Source organism: Bombina bombina, chromosome 3 (assembly GCF_027579735.1).
Source record: "Bombina bombina isolate aBomBom1 chromosome 3, aBomBom1.pri, whole genome shotgun sequence".
Taxonomy (NCBI): domain Eukaryota; kingdom Metazoa; phylum Chordata; class Amphibia; order Anura; family Bombinatoridae; genus Bombina; species Bombina bombina.
Window position 1 is genome coordinate 1,255,117,691 of NC_069501.1, and position 16,139 is coordinate 1,255,133,829.

At 40.7% G+C, this 16,139-nt stretch overlaps 1 protein-coding gene across 1 annotated transcript in view; it reads right to left on the reverse strand.

Moving 5' to 3' along the window:
- The window catches only part of INPPL1 (inositol polyphosphate phosphatase like 1), a gene marked incomplete in the record, with an annotated part of 449,643 nt that extends 435,533 nt beyond the window's left edge, over positions 1–14,110 (reverse strand). The window contains 1 exon segment of the mRNA XM_053708786.1: positions 13,025–14,110. Coding sequence (XP_053564761.1) covers positions 13,025–13,200 — 176 coding nt within the window.
- Positions 14,111–16,139: the final 2,029 nt, after the last annotated feature.

Consider the following 16,139-nt stretch of genomic DNA (forward strand, 5'->3'; position numbering starts at 1 on the left):
GTAATATCACAGCCCAGCACTGCGCTATGTACAGCAGTTTAGCACCAGGTACAACAGTAATATCACAGCCCAGCACTGCGCTATGTACAGCAGTTTAGCACCACGTACTACAGTAATATCACAGCCCAGCACTGCTTAATACAGCAGTTTAGCACCAGGTACTACAGTAATATCACATGTTGGCATTCTACAAATAACCGATAATAATAATAATATCACAGCCCAGCACTGCACTATGTACAGCAGTTTAGCACCAGGTACTACAGCAATATTGCAGCTCAGAACTCGTCTGTGTAAAGCCGATACTACAGTGCATGTCAGTGCTACATTAATATCACAGCTCAGCACCGATACTGCAGTGCATGTCAGTGCTACATTAATATCACAGCTCAGCACCGATACTGCAGTGCATGTCAGTGCTACATTAATATCACAGCTCAGCACCGATACTTCAGTGCATGTCAGTGCTACATTAATATCACAGCTCAGCACCGATACTGCAGTGCATGTCAGTGCTACATTAATATCACAGCTCAGCACCGATACTGCAGTGCATGTCAGTGCTACCTTAATATGACAGTTCAGCACCGATACTGCAGTGCATGTCAGTGCTACATTAATATCACAGCTCAGCACCGATACTGCAGTGCATGTCAGTGCTACATTAATATCACAGCTCAGCACCGATACTACAGTGCATGTCAGTGCTACATTAATATCACAGCTCAGCACCGATACTGCAGTGCATGTCAGTGCTACATTAATATCACAGCTCAGCACCGATACTGCAGTGCATGTCAGTGCTACATTAATATCACAGCTCAGCACCGATACTGCAGTGCATGTCAGTGCTACATTAATATCACAGCTCAGCACCGATACTGCAGTGCATGTCAGTGCTACATTAATATCACAGCTCAGCACCGATACTGCAGTGCATGTCAGTGCTACATTAATATCACAGCTCAGCACCGATACTGCAGTGCATGTCAGTGCTACATTAATATCACAGCTCAGCACCGATACTACAGTGCATGTCAGTGCTACATTAATAACACAGCTCAGCACCGATACTGCAGTGCATGTCAGTGCTACATTAATATCACAGCTCAGCACCGATACTGCAGTGCATGTCAGTGCTACATTAATATCACAGCTCAGCACCGATACTGCAGTGCATGTCAGTGCTACATTAATATCACAGCTCAGCACCGATACTGCAGTGCATGTCAGTGCTACATTAATATCACAGCTCAGCACCGATACTGCAGTGCATGTCAGTGCTACATTAATATCACAGCTCATCACCGATACTGCAGTGCATGTCAGTGCTACATTAATATCACAGCTCAGCACCGATACTGCAGTGCATGTCAGTGCTACATTAATATCACAGCTCAGCACCGATACTGCAGTGCATGTCAGTGCTACCTTAATATGACAGTTCAGCACCGATACTGCAGTGCATGTCAGTGCTACATTAATATCACAGCTCAGCACCGATACTGCAGTGCATGTCAGTGCTACCTTAATATGACAGTTCAGCACCGATACTGCAGTGCATGTCAGTGCTACATTAATATCACAGCTCAGCACTGACTGCAGTGCATGTCAGTGCTACATTAATATCACAGCTCAGCACCGATACTGCAGTGCATGTCAGTGCTACATTAATATCACAGCTCAGCACCGATACTGCAGTGCATGTCAGTGCTACATTAACAACACTATAGAACATGGTGTTTTGCACATAAAGGATAAACGCAGCTCTGTGAGTAGACGGGCCAGGGTCAGGGCGCACACGTAGATTATTTGTTTTGTAAACAGAGTAGAAACTTGGGAACATTTTGTCTTCTTTCTAATCTGGTGATATTATAATCACAGAAAGGTTCAAATTGACACTACAACAAAACATCTGATAACTACAATATCTCTCTCTGTGCAAGGGATCAGTACAGATGGAAAGTGGGGACAGTAAAGATGGCAGTGTCATGACATACAGTATAGAGTTGGCAATATGAGGTGTGCAGTGGGCAATACAAGGAGGTGCAAAGAGCTGTACAGATCAGCACACACAGTACAAGAATATGCAGGGGCAATATAAGGAGGTGCACAGAGCTGTACAGATCAGCACACACAGTACAAGGATATGCAGGGGCAATACAAGGAGGTGCAGAGCGCTGTACAGATCAGCACACACAGTACAAGGATATGCAGTGGGCAATACAAGGAGGTGCACAGAGCTGTACAGATCAGCACACACAGTACAAGAATATGCAGGGGCAATATAAGGAGGTGCACAGATCAGCACACACAGTACAAGGATATGCAGGGGCAATATAAGGAGGTGCACAGATCAGCACACACAGTACAAGGATATGCAGTGGGCAATACAAGGAGGTGCACAGAGCTGTACAGATCAGCACACACAGTACAAGAATATGCAGGGGCAATATAAGGAGGTGCACAGAGCTGTACAGATCAGCACACACAGTACAAGGATATGCAGTGGGCAATACAAGGAGGTGCACAGAGCTGTACAGATCAGCACACACAGTACAAGGATATGCAGTGGGCAATACAAGGAGGTGCACAGAGCTGTACAGATCAGCACACACAGTACAAGGATATGCAGTGGGCAATACAAGGAGGTGCAGAGAGCTGTACAGATCAGCACACACAGTACAAGGATATGCAGGGGCAATACAAGGAGGTGCAGAGAGCTGTACAGATCAGCACACACAGTACAAGGATATGCAGGGGCAATACAAGGAGGTGCACAGCGCTATACAGATCAGCACACACAGTACAGGGATATGCAGGGGCAATACAAGGAGGTGCAGAGAGCTGTACAGATCAGCACACACAGTACAAGGATATGCAGGGGCAATACAAGGAGGTGCAGAGAGCTGTACAGATCAGCACACACAGTACTAGAATATGCAGGGGCAATACAAGGAGGTGCAGAGAGCTGTACAGATTAGCACACACAGTACAAGGATATGCAGGGGCAATACAAGGAGATGCAGAGAGCTGTACAGATCAGCACACACAGTACAAGGATATGCAGGGGCAATACAAGGAGGTGCAGAGAGCTGTACAGATCAGCACACACAGTACAAGGATATGCAGGGGCAATACAAGGAGGTGCAGAGCGCTGTACAGATCAGCACACACAGTACAAGGATATGCAAGGGCAATACAAGGAGGTGCACAGAGCTGTACAGATCAGCACACACAGTACAAGGATATGCAGGGGCAATACAAGGAGGTGCACAGAGCTGTACAGATCAGCACAAGGATATGCAGGGGCAATACAAGGAGGTGCAGAGCGCTGTACAGATCAGCACACACAGTACAAGGATATGCAGGGGCAATACAAGGAGGTGCAGAGAGCTGTACAGATCAGCACACACAGTACAAGGATATGCAGGGGCAATACAAGGAGGTGCACAGAGCTGTACAGATCAGCACACACAGTACAAGGATATGCAGGGGCAATACAAGGAGGTGCACAGAGCTGTACAGATCAGCACACACAGTACAAGGATATGCAGGGGCAATACTAGGAGGTGCAGAGCGCTGTACAGATCAGCACACACAGTACAAGGATATGCAGGGGCAATACAAGGAGGTGCACAGAGCTGTACAGATCAGCACACACAGTACAAGGATATGCAGTGGGCAATACAAGGAGGTGCAGAGCACTGTACAGATCAGCACACACAGTACAGGATATGCAGAGGCAGCAGAGATGACAATGACACAGTGAAGAGGACAACACAGATGTCAGTCCCTCTGAGGTCATGTTACACATCACAGTGCCCTGGTGACCATGACACACCTGAACCAGCTTTATTTGCAACAAACACAAACAAAACACTCTAGAGAACAATTGCCTAAAGGCTTCTTAACATACTTTGGCAAACAATGATGTAGATCATTATATTCTCTACAGGAAGTAAACCAAATGTCTGACTTTAGATGTTAATAAAATCTTATAAAAATACACCTTAATACCCCCAGAACAACCAAAAGCAGTATTATGTGCTGAAGTCTAGTTAAAGGGATAAAAAGATGAACAGTGAAACGCGCATGGGTACATTTCTATTTTAAGTAGAAACATTTTGCAAAATACTTTCAATAGCAAAAATGCTTCTAGTAAAAATTATTATTTTTCAGTGGCATACGCACATATGCTGTGAGGACCCGTGCACAAGTATCAAAGCTCAGAAAGCTGGCGGTGGTGTTTGTGAAGACTTAAAGGGATATGAAACCCAACATTTTTCTTTCATGATTCAGACAGATCATGCGATTTTAAACAACATTCTAATTGAGTTCTATTATCATATTTTTTTCATTCACTTAGTATCTTTTGTTGAATGCAGGGATGTATGCTTAGGAGCCGGCCCAATTCTGGAGCAGTATATGGCAGCAGTGTTGCAAGAATGTTATCCATTTGCAAGAACACTAAAGGGCAGCACTATTTCCTACCATGTAGTGCTCCAGCCTACCTAGGTATTTCTTCAACACGTGGGAACAAAGCAGATTTGTTAATAGAAGTAAATTGGAAACTTTTTAAAAATGATATGATCTATCTGAATCACAAAAGAAAACATGTGGGTTTCATATCCCTTTAATTTGTGTCATACAAGTCCCCGCTAACTATCTAAGAAGGTGTGGTGTATGAATTCTGGTGCATGGGCCCTCACAGCACATGTGCGTATACCACTAAAAACAGTAATAATTATTCTTTGAAGCATTTTTTGGTAATGGAGGCATATTGCAAAAAAAAAAAACTATTCTATTTTAAACTAAAATGCACATTTAAATTGTGACCTTTCTATCCCTTTAAGATGGCTGTATATCTAGAAGCATGATGAAATGGTTAAACCTAGGGACAAATAGTTATTAGTCTGAAATAGAGATCTGATTCTCATTGGTGTGTCACAATAAATATGTTACATATAAGAGTCTGTTTGGAGCGCAGATAAAACGCGTTTGTGTTCCTTTGGGTAGTGGCGGTGTGCAAACCCTTATTGTTGTAAAGTGAAAGTAATGGCGTCAGCATTTAATCTCCTTTGTTTCAGGCAGTTAGCGCTTCTGTGCACTGTAATCACGTTTCTTGCCTGTATCTCTGAGCCAAGCAGAAGCCATAGAAGACAAAACAATATTTCCAAAGGGGTCATATTTAGTGGAACAAAACATTTTGTATGAAACAGGCAACTTCCCAACAAACTCAGGTCCTGCTGTGGGCAGCTATTTGAATGTGTGGGAGGATTCTCGAATGTATGGTTCTGAAATGCGTCAGCTGCACTGTAGAGATCTTCCCTTCATTTTTAGCAGAAGTGCTAGTGAGGTGCCAACATACGCTGGTATCCTCTAGTAAACCATTTCTGCAGCTGACATATTAAAGGGATATGAAACCCAAACTATTTTTTTCATGATTTAGATAGAGCGTGGAATTTTAAGCAACTTTCTTATTTACTCCTATTATAATTTTTTCTTCATTATCTTGGTATCTTTATTTGTAAAACAGGAATGTAAGCTTAGGAGCCAAGCCCATTTTTGGTTCAGTAACTAAGTAGCGCTTGCTGATTAGTGGCTACATTTAGCTGAATACATCTAGTTAGCCAATCACAAGAGACAAATGTGTGCAGGCCCCAATCAGCAGCCAGCTCCCACTCGTGTAAGATAATATGTGCGTATTCTTTTTCAATAAGAGAACAAAGCACATTTGAAAAAAATAAGTGAATTTAAAAGTGTATTGAAATGACACGCACTATCCAAATCATGCAAGTTTAATTTTGACTTTCCTAGCCCTTTAATTTAGAAGAAAGACAACATTTTTTAATGAATGTGCCAAATTCTTTGCCCATTTTTACCTCTTGCATCCAAGATCTTAATAGAAGTTTGGCCTCCCCAGGGGTAATGCCACAGTGCAGGTACAAAATACAGCTTCTGCCGCACTCCCAATAAAAGCTGTTGTACATACTGGTATTTAGTTTATTGTCAAGTATATAAAATCCCTAATCCCTTGGAGAATAATAATCTTAAAGGGACAATGTACACAAAAACAAAGTGAACTAGTTAAATAAATTACATGTTGGTAACGATGCAATATACATTAATTACACATTTTGCAGCTAAAGCACCTACAAGTGAGAAAGGCCTTGGTGTGTTTTCAGTGCTTATGTATATGTACTTAATACAGCAGAGCTAGGGGTTTTCCAATACGGGACATTTCAGCAAAAATGTAAATGCACATGGTTGCATTTCAGTTTTGAATAGAAGCATTTTTGTCAAATAAATGTTGTAGCAAAAATGCTTCTAGTAAAAACGATAGCTGTGTCAAAGGTGTATTTAAAGGGACATGAAGCACACATTTTTTCTTTCATGATTTAGAAAGAGAATGCATTTTTAAACAACCTTCTAATGTACTTCTATTATCTAAATTACTTCATTTTCCTGTTATCCTTTGCTGAAAAGCATATCTAGATAGGCTTAGAAGCTGCTGATTGGTGGCTGCACACAGATGCCTCATGTGATTGGCTCACCCATGTGCATTGCTATTTCTTCTAAACAGGATATCTAAAGAATGAAGCAAATTAGATAATAGAAGTATATTGAAATGTTGTTTAAACTTGTTTTCTCTATCTGAATACATGCTTGTATCATCTGGCAATTACTAAATTTGTTAAAAGGACAGTCTAGTCAAAAATAAACTTTCAAGACTCAGATAGGGCATGTAATGTTAAAGGGACACTGAACCCAAATGTTTTCTTTCATGATTCAGATAGAGCATGACATTTTAAGCAACTTTCTAATTTACTCTTATTATCAAATTTTCTTCATTCTCTTGGAATCTTTATTTGAAATGCAATAATGTAAGTTTAGATGCCGGTCCATTTTTGGTGAACAACCTAGGTTGTCCTTGCTGATTGGTGGATAAATCCATCCACAAATCAAAAACTGCTGTAAAGAGAGTCTGAACCAAGAAAAAAGCTTAGATGCCTTCTTTTTTTATATAAAGATAGCAAGAGAACGAAGAAACATTGATAATAGGAGTAAATTAGAAAGTTGCTTAAAATTGCATGCTCTACACTGTGCTCACACCGGTGGAGTAACTTATGAGTCAGCACTGATTGGCTAAAATGCAAGTCTGTCAAAAGCACTGAAATAAGAGGGCAGTTTGAAGAGGCTTAGATACAAAGTAAACACAGAGGTAAAAAGTGTATTAATATAACAGTGTTGGTTATTAAAAACTGGGGAATGATTAATACTGGGATTATCTATCTTTTTAAACAATACAAATTCTGGAGTAGACTGTCCCTTTAATTGCTGACATGATACAAGCCCCTCTGGTGCTCTGAGCAGCTGCAATATTTAAAATACTGGTTGCGCTGAGAATATCTAGTTATGCTTAAAGGGACAGTTTACACCAGAATTGTTATTGTTTTAAAAGATAGATAATCTCTTGTTTACCCATTCTCTAGTTTTGCATAACCAACACAGTTATATTTATATACTTTTTACCTCTGTGATTATCTTGTATCTAAGCCTCTACAGACTGCCCCTTTATTTCAGTTCTTTTGACAGACTTGCAGTTTAGCCAATCAGTGATGGCTCACAGGTAACTTCACGTGCACGAGCACAGTGTTATCTATATGAAAAACATGAACTAACACCCTCTAGTGGTGAAAAACCTGTTAAAATGCATTCTTAAGAGGCGGCCTTCAAGGTCTAAGCAATTAGCATATGAACCTCCTAGGTTAAGCTTTCAACTAAGAATACAAGGAGAACAAAGAAAAATTGGTGATAAAAGTAAATTGGAAAATTGTTTAAAATTACATGCCCTATCTGAATCATGAAAGTTTATTTTGGACTAGACCGTCCCTTTAACATGCACAGAAAAATGTTAGCACTAAAACAGTGATAACTTTTATTAGAAGCATTTTTGCCAACACATGTATATTACAAATATGTTTCTATTTAAAGATGTAATTAATCTATGTGCATTTAAATTTAGACCAAAATGTCCCTTTAAATAGCCAGATTCACTGGCTGACATGACAGTCTGATGTTAGCTCTGAACTATATTATGGGAACAACTGAACTGAGATATTAAAGTTATATTTGCTAATATCATAACAGCACAGAGTAAAAGTAGCTAAAATCAGACAGCCCTTCTGCTCGCCTCTGGCAATACTGCTGTGCCCTAATTTCCCGGTGCACCTAGTTACCATGGCAATAATGCACCAAGCTTGTACACACACAAGCTGAAAATGTAACTTCTCACACACTGCTCTGTGAAACAAACTTAGCCAGGATCATATTAGACATTAGCATTTTTGCTCATGGAAGCATTTTGCAAAAATGTCTCTATTTAAAATTGAAACACACACATGCACATTTAAATTTTGACCTTTATATCCCTTTAAACCTGACTACTCAACCTCTGATCTGTCTTTAAAATGCCAGTGTTCTGTCAGAATAAGCTACCCTTCAGAAAAAGCTACCCTAGCACTGCGCATGCTCTATTTGACATCACCGCATTCCAAATCTGTATCAAAAATATGTTTGGAATGCTGTGACCTCAGACAGCGCATGTGCAGTTATAGGGTAGCTTTTTCTGAAGGTGGGGAAACGCGTCAAACTGCCTAAAGAGTGGGACATTATGCTAAGTAAAAAGAAAAGGGGTTCAGAATAGAACAAAAATAGAGTTTATTGTGGGACAACAGAATGTAAAGGCAGAGGTAACATTAGCACACAACATCTAAGTAAGCTACCCACCTGAAAAAATACTGCGCAATGCGCGTGCACTTTGGCTCAGATTTTGTGCGGGTCTGTAAAGAATTAAGATTTAAAGGTATGTGTGCCAATATGTTATCTCTGCCTTTACATTCTATCGTCCCATAATAAAGTCTATTTCTTCCTCTAATATCCATCATAAACAGCTACATCTGTGACTGCACATGCGGGTAAGCAAACAGTCACAGAGGCATAGTTTGAGGCATTTATCTAACGTCAGAAAAAGCTACCCTATAACTGCACATGCGCGGTCTGAGATCACAGCATTTCAAACATATTTGTGATACAGATTTGGAATGCAGTGATATCAAACAGCGCATGTGCAGTGCAGCTTTTTCTGACGGATAGCTTATTCTGACATCGGCTCATCTGTGACATATAGTGCACAACACATAAGCGAAACAAGAATTTGTGAGAAATAAACTCTGACCCTTAATGCAATTTACTCCCCCCCTTAACCATTATTTTATATAAAATACAGGAAAAAAGTAGGCGTGTCCTAGCAGTGATCCTGAACTGTCTCATTTCTGCAATCTCCTGAGGAGTCTTTGATAATCCACCAGTTATCATTAATAAATTTACAGCAAGCACAACAGAAAACATATTTTTCTGAAATATTCTATGATGAAGATACAACATTTATCACGATTGCTGTGCTCATGAATCAAGGGCGGTAGATTGGACATACTGGGCCTACACGGCAGTGGCTCATCCTAAAACCACATCTCTCCCTCCCAGGAAACTGGGTTGCATAGACATTGCTTCATCTAGGCAGCTGGAAGCTCTCTTACATTCTTTAATGGACAACATGCCAATTAATTTAATATACAGTCCATTTGACAGGAAAAAGTGACACCTCTTATTACCACTGAGATACCGGTCATGACACTTCCTAGAAGATTCAGTCAAACACCAGGAGCCGTGTGAACAGCCTTTATGGAAGGGAATTTATCCTAATGGACATAACGCCCAACGTTACAACCCTGTGAATCGTTTATTTTCTGACCAACACAATAAACAGAAAATAATTTTAGTGTCAATAAGCTCTACCACCACCAACACCGTAGGGACTTCTCATACTGTAAGAGACGACCGAAAACAGATATTGCCACCTTACAATCCCAGAGGAGACGCCCAAAGAACTCTAAAGGTTTTGAATACAACCTTCTTTGCAGAAATGTACATTACAGACTGGACCTTCGTTTCTTCGTTAACAACCCAAATGTCATAATCACTTCTAAACGGGCATTGTTCTATTCTTTAATACCCTCAGCTGAAGCTCATATGAGGTCTACTATAATATATCAAGATCTGCTGACATATTACTAGGGATATTATCGGTACAATATACCATAAAGGTTCCACATAGATATTTTTTATATCCTTTGTATTAAAATTTGGTAAAAAAAATTGTGTTGTGCAGGAAAGTTTAGTCTATGAGGTCATTTATCAAGCTCCGTATAGAGCTTGTGGGCTCGTGTTTCTGGCGAGTCTTCAGACTCGCCAGAAACAGCAGTTATGAAGCAGCGGTCTAAAGACCACTGCTCCATAACCCTGTCCGCCTGCTCTGAGCAGGCAGACAGAGATCGCCGGAATTCAACCCAATCGAGTACGATCGGGTTGATTGAATGCTGAATACGGAGAGCGTATTGCTCTCCGCATTCAGCGAGGTCTTGCGGACGTGATCCGCACTGTCGGATCAGGTCCGCAAGACCTTTGATAATTCGGCCTCTATCAATGTTCTTCATCATTTACTGTGGCACATCTCAAGGACAGTCATTGTATGCCCTTTTGGTAATCTGTTATCTAATTTCCTTTTAAGATGTGAGACAGTATGTTGGTGATAGCTTCTCTGTTGAAATAACACGTCATTTCTTGTTTACTTGACCATTCTGCTTTTATTCTAAGACAGCAAATGGATCTGGGAAAGCGAATTCACCTCCAGACAATGAGCGAGCGGATATGTTAATAACCACTAAATACAGTAGACTTGCATAATGAACAAGTGCATAATAAAAACACAATGCAACAGCACATACTCTGAATATAAAATAAACAGTAGATTATTTATTTTTCCCCCATTTGCCAGTCCCCTGTATCATGTGGCAGCCATCAGCCAATCTCAGATTAGAAAAGTATACCCTGTGAACTTGTGCACGTGACTCAGAAAGTGTGTTTATAAAAAGAATGTGCAATATTTGATAATAGAAGTAAAATTGGAAAGTCACTTAAAACTGCATGCTCTGAATCATGAAAGTTTAATTTTTACTTTAATGTCCCTTTAAAGGGACAGTAAACAGGATTTTTTTATCGAGGCTAACGGTGTTAGTTATATATGATAGATAGATATATGATAGACAGACAGATAACAATAACAGAAGAAATGTGAGCCAAAGACCACAAACAGTTCCCTTTATCCGGCACCAGAGTATATATGATAAAGTATCTAAACATGAAACACAGAAGTAGCCAATGCAATATATAGCACTATGTCTGTGGGCTTTGGCCCTTGTATTATTATATAATAGTATTCTCCCCCTAAGCACAGTGTGCCCTGATATGTACTTTAATAATCAGGACACACGAATGAGTGGGTTTATCTGATTAAGAGAGTGGTGATAACCATTTTGAGTAATTGGATATATTATAAAAATCACACTGCAATTTATTAACCCATTGTATAGTGTTTTTTCATTACAACAATGAAACAGACTTTTATATCCCTTTAACTTGGGGAACCTGCTGGCGCTCTACAAATACCTAATAATAATAAAATATCCACTACTCTTTCTGTAACACAGGCTTTGTGCACTAATAACAGAGAATCTAGTTTAAAAAAGCATCAACAACAAATCTTTCCAATTTACTTATTTAAGTTTTCCTGGTTTTCTAAACTCCATTTCTACAACAACATACTGAGGTAGGTGCAGGAGTTGCTGTGTTTGCAGCAATGTAAAAGTGTGTTTACATATAGCGGTTGATTTATCATGCTACAGCAGACAGGGGTGTACATACGCGCCCGTCTGCCGCAGCTCCGCAGCTCGCCTTGCCACCTAAACGAAGAGGGTAGGAAGCCGTGGTCTGATGACTGCTGCTTGATATATCCTGGCTGCAGGTTCTCTTGTAAGAACCTGCAGTCGTAGCAGGGCGAAGGCTGCGGTAGCACTTGATAAATCTACCCCATAGTGCTCAAGACGTGCACACTCTGGAGCCTACCTCAGTATGCTCTCATGCATTCGTGCTTCTACAAAGATACAAAAAAAAAAAAGAGAACTCTCTATTGGAATCATGACTTCCACATCTCATTAATGTAGCAGTTATTTTTCTCTGACATACACTTGTCTCCTGCAGTTTTAGTTCTGAGAAGTTCCCATCTCATATGAAGGCGGCAGGGTGGGCCTTACAAGCTGGGGTAGTCACTGGGTAAGATGTCCTGTAACAATGTAAACAGGGCAGGGTCAGCAGGATGTGAGACCAGGAGGGGAGGAGAATGATGTGATACTCACAGGCCAACATCAATTACGTCCAAAGGAAAAGCACATTAAGCCCAAGTTGTGCCAAACAGACTTTAAATGTGTAATTATTAGTGTCATAACAGCTGTGTGTTTAGTTTTGTGCTGCCCTAGGCACTGGGAAATCTGATGCCCCCCATCCCCAATACCCGTAGCTCACATTTGTCCCATATAGTCCTCACAGCCAGTGACTCATGGAGGGGTCATGCACTCCCACTAGACAACAGGGGGCCGCTGATATATAATAAATTAACCATTTGCAGAACTTATTTATGGGAACAAATCATGTCACAGAACTAGCCCTCTAAACCCTGCTGCCCTAGGCACAGACATAGCTGAACAAAATATATCACTAAACCCAACAATCATATACACATAGATACTGAAATCATTGGACCTACACAGACACAGCAGGAAATACAAAGCGCCAGAGAAGTGAAACAAAGTGTGTTGCAGACGGGAAGAGGTAGAGCAGTAATGTTACACATGTGAGCAGTGAAAGAAAACAGACCCTGTTATGTGGATCTAAGCTTTGACCCCCCTGTTCCAGTCTATAGACTAGTTAGCATTTGTGTCCCTGATATATTAGTTTGCCATAAGCTGCTGTTGTGTACATTACTTACTACATTATGAGTATAACATTTTCATTTCTGCGCCACACTATATGTTGGTGCCATCTATTCAGTAACAATGATACTTACAGGACACACAGGGCATAGGCCCCTGTCACACTCTCGCTGTCCCTCACCAAGAAGCTCCCATCTCTGCCAGCCTTAGCCAGAAGTTCTTCAGCAGCCGCCCGGCTCAGGTCTCGATGGTACCAAGGTAATGCCATGTTGTTGACAGATCCCATTGCCCCTCCACAGCTTGATGCCATTTTCAGCTGGCAACAATGTCACCAAATACATAAAGGAACCTTCCTTCAGCAGGGCAACCTTATGGGGCAGATCTTAAAATCCATAATAACTACACATACAGCAAACAATACAAATGATGATTTGGCAATAAATAATGCTAAATAAAAAGATTTTGACCAAAAAAAGGAAAGTTTACAAAGTGTTTCAAGAAGTTTTAAAAAATAAACACAGCTTTGTCTCAGATCTAGAAAATTAACCTGAGCTCAGCATTTTTTTGTTCTATCCAGCAAAGAATCAGCATAAACTTAAGATAAATGTCTAAAAAAATGAGAGGCTATAAATTCCCACGATGTTCAACTTAAAACAACTGCCTTGAGATAAACTGTATATTATTTTCCCTTTGATGTTCCAAATATCCAGCATGAAATCCAAGTGGCAGGAATGTGGGGGGCTGGCTCCTACTTCAGTGAAGTTACCCCAGGAAATCCTGCTGAGCTCAGAGCTTCCTTACAGGAGGGATCCCCCCTACACTCATCTCGGGATCCAGCATGGGGGGAGCTGTAACCCTTTGATTCCCAGAAACCTATAATACAGAGCACAAGAGAAGATCCAGCAGTTGTTGATTCTTTCACAGGAGTTCAGGAACAAATAATCCAGCACAGTTCCCAGCACTTTAAGATGGCAAACGGCCCCCAGTAGGAATAGTGAGCTGGGGCACTTGTACAGGACCCCATCTACCCCCAGCCCCTGCTCAATAGGGTACATGAGGCGGACAGGGGGTATCAGGCTGTCCCATGCTGCAGGAGGGGGGCAATGGCTGTGTCCCTTCTTTTGAGAGTGATGTTTCTGTAAAAGAGGAAACTCTGTGTCTCTCCACCCCCTCCTCCTCCTCCCTCTGTCCAGCTGCTCTCTGAACACAGCTCCCTCTTGTGCAGCTCCAGCCGTGTGTCTGCTGGGTCCTATGTGAGCTGGGTCCTGTGCCTGCTTGTCACATGCAGAATGTGTAGCTCAGGGCTAGCTCACACTTCCTGCTAGCAGCCTCTTAAAGGGCCAGTCAGCTCCTCACATACACACCCATGTACTGTACTCTCAGCAGTCTGCCCAGAGGTCAAGCTCTAGCTACACCTTCCTAGACAATAAGTCATTTAACCCCTTGGCTGCCACAGAGAGCTGTAGTCAATCTAACTGATGGCTCCTTAGTTTTACATAATCTTTCCAGTCTTTCTTTTTTTTTTTTCTTTCTTTTCTTTTTTCTTTCTTTCTATTCATAGTTATATCTGTCTGTTTCTGACTGTCTGTCTCTAAGTATCCCTAGTTCTATCATCTATCTTTCTATCTATCCATCTAATATCTATCTATCTATCCCTCTATCTATTTATGTCTATATGTATGTCTATCTCTCTGTATGTCTGTCTTTGTCTGTCTCTAAGTATCCCTAGTTCTATCATCTAACTATCTTTCTATCTATCCATCTAATATCTATCTATCCCTCTATCTATGTCTATATATCTGTTTGTCTGTCTCTAGGTATCCCTAGTTCTATCATCGATCTTTCTATCTATCCATCTAATATCTATCCCTCTATCTATTTATGTCTATCTATATGTATGTCTATCTCTCTGTATGTCTGTCTTTGTCTGTCTCTAAATATCCCTAGTTCTATCATCTATCTATCCATCTAATATCTATCTTTCCCTATATCTATCTATCTACCGTAAAGGGACAGTAGACATTTTTAAATTTTAATATAAAATGCTTAAAGGGACAGTCAAAATTAAACTTTCATGACTCCTATAGGGTATGCAATTTTAAACAACTTTTCAATGTACTTTTAGCATCAAATTCCTTTTGTTCTCTTGGTATTCTTTGTTGAAAGCTAAACCTAGGTAGGCTCAGAAACTGATTTATAAGCCGCTGAAGGCCACTGCTAGTTCATGTGTGCCATATAGATAACATTGTGCTCACTCCCGATTAGTTATTTATGAGTCAGCACTGAAAGAGTCAAAAGAACTTAGATAAGGGGGCAGGGCTTTAGATACAAGGTAATCACAGAGGTAAAAAGTCTATTAATATAACAGTGTTGGTTATGCAAAACTGGGGAATGGGTAATAAAGGGATTATCTATCTTTTTAAACAATAAACATTATGGAGTAGTCTATCTCTTTAATTATGCCTGCCTAATAACATCTTTGTCATATATTTTATTATTTATTTTGCCCCTTTTTCTGTAATTTAAGAATTAAAATTGTGGCTTTTCCAGTCCTGAAAACTGAAGCTTAACCCTGATACTTCAGAAAACAAAATATGACACAAAATCGTACAATTAATGGGCAAGATTACATATGCGACGTAAGCCGCAAAAACCGGCGTCGCCTATTTTTAGTCGGATCAAGCGATCACATATATGGAGTCTTATACAAGATAGGCGTGTATATTTCACCCATTGCCCGCTGTTTTTACTCCAATAAACTAACATAGAACCAACGTTGGTAGTCTGTATCCCATATTCAGCGCAAGTACTTACGCGCCGAGAATTTTTCACTTCGCCACACATAGGGCGCAGCAAGCCTTGCGTTGAAAATGAAAGTACCGGAACTCCCTGGAAGCCTTAACACCTAACACATGCGCAATATCCACCCCTAATCCGCCATCCCCCCACCGCAATAACTAATAAAATGTATTAACCTCTAAACCGTCAACCCCCCCACATCGCAAACTACCTATTAACCCCTAATCCGCCAACCCCCACACCTAATAACACCTAAACCGCCAACCTCCCACAACGCAAAGTATCTAATTACACTATTAACCCCTAATCCGCCAACCCTCACATCATCGCAAACTACCTAATAAAAGTATCTACACCTAAACCGCCAACCTCCCACAACGTAATCTACATAATTACACTATTAACCTCTAAACCGCCAATCCCCACAACGCAAAGTATCTAATTACACTA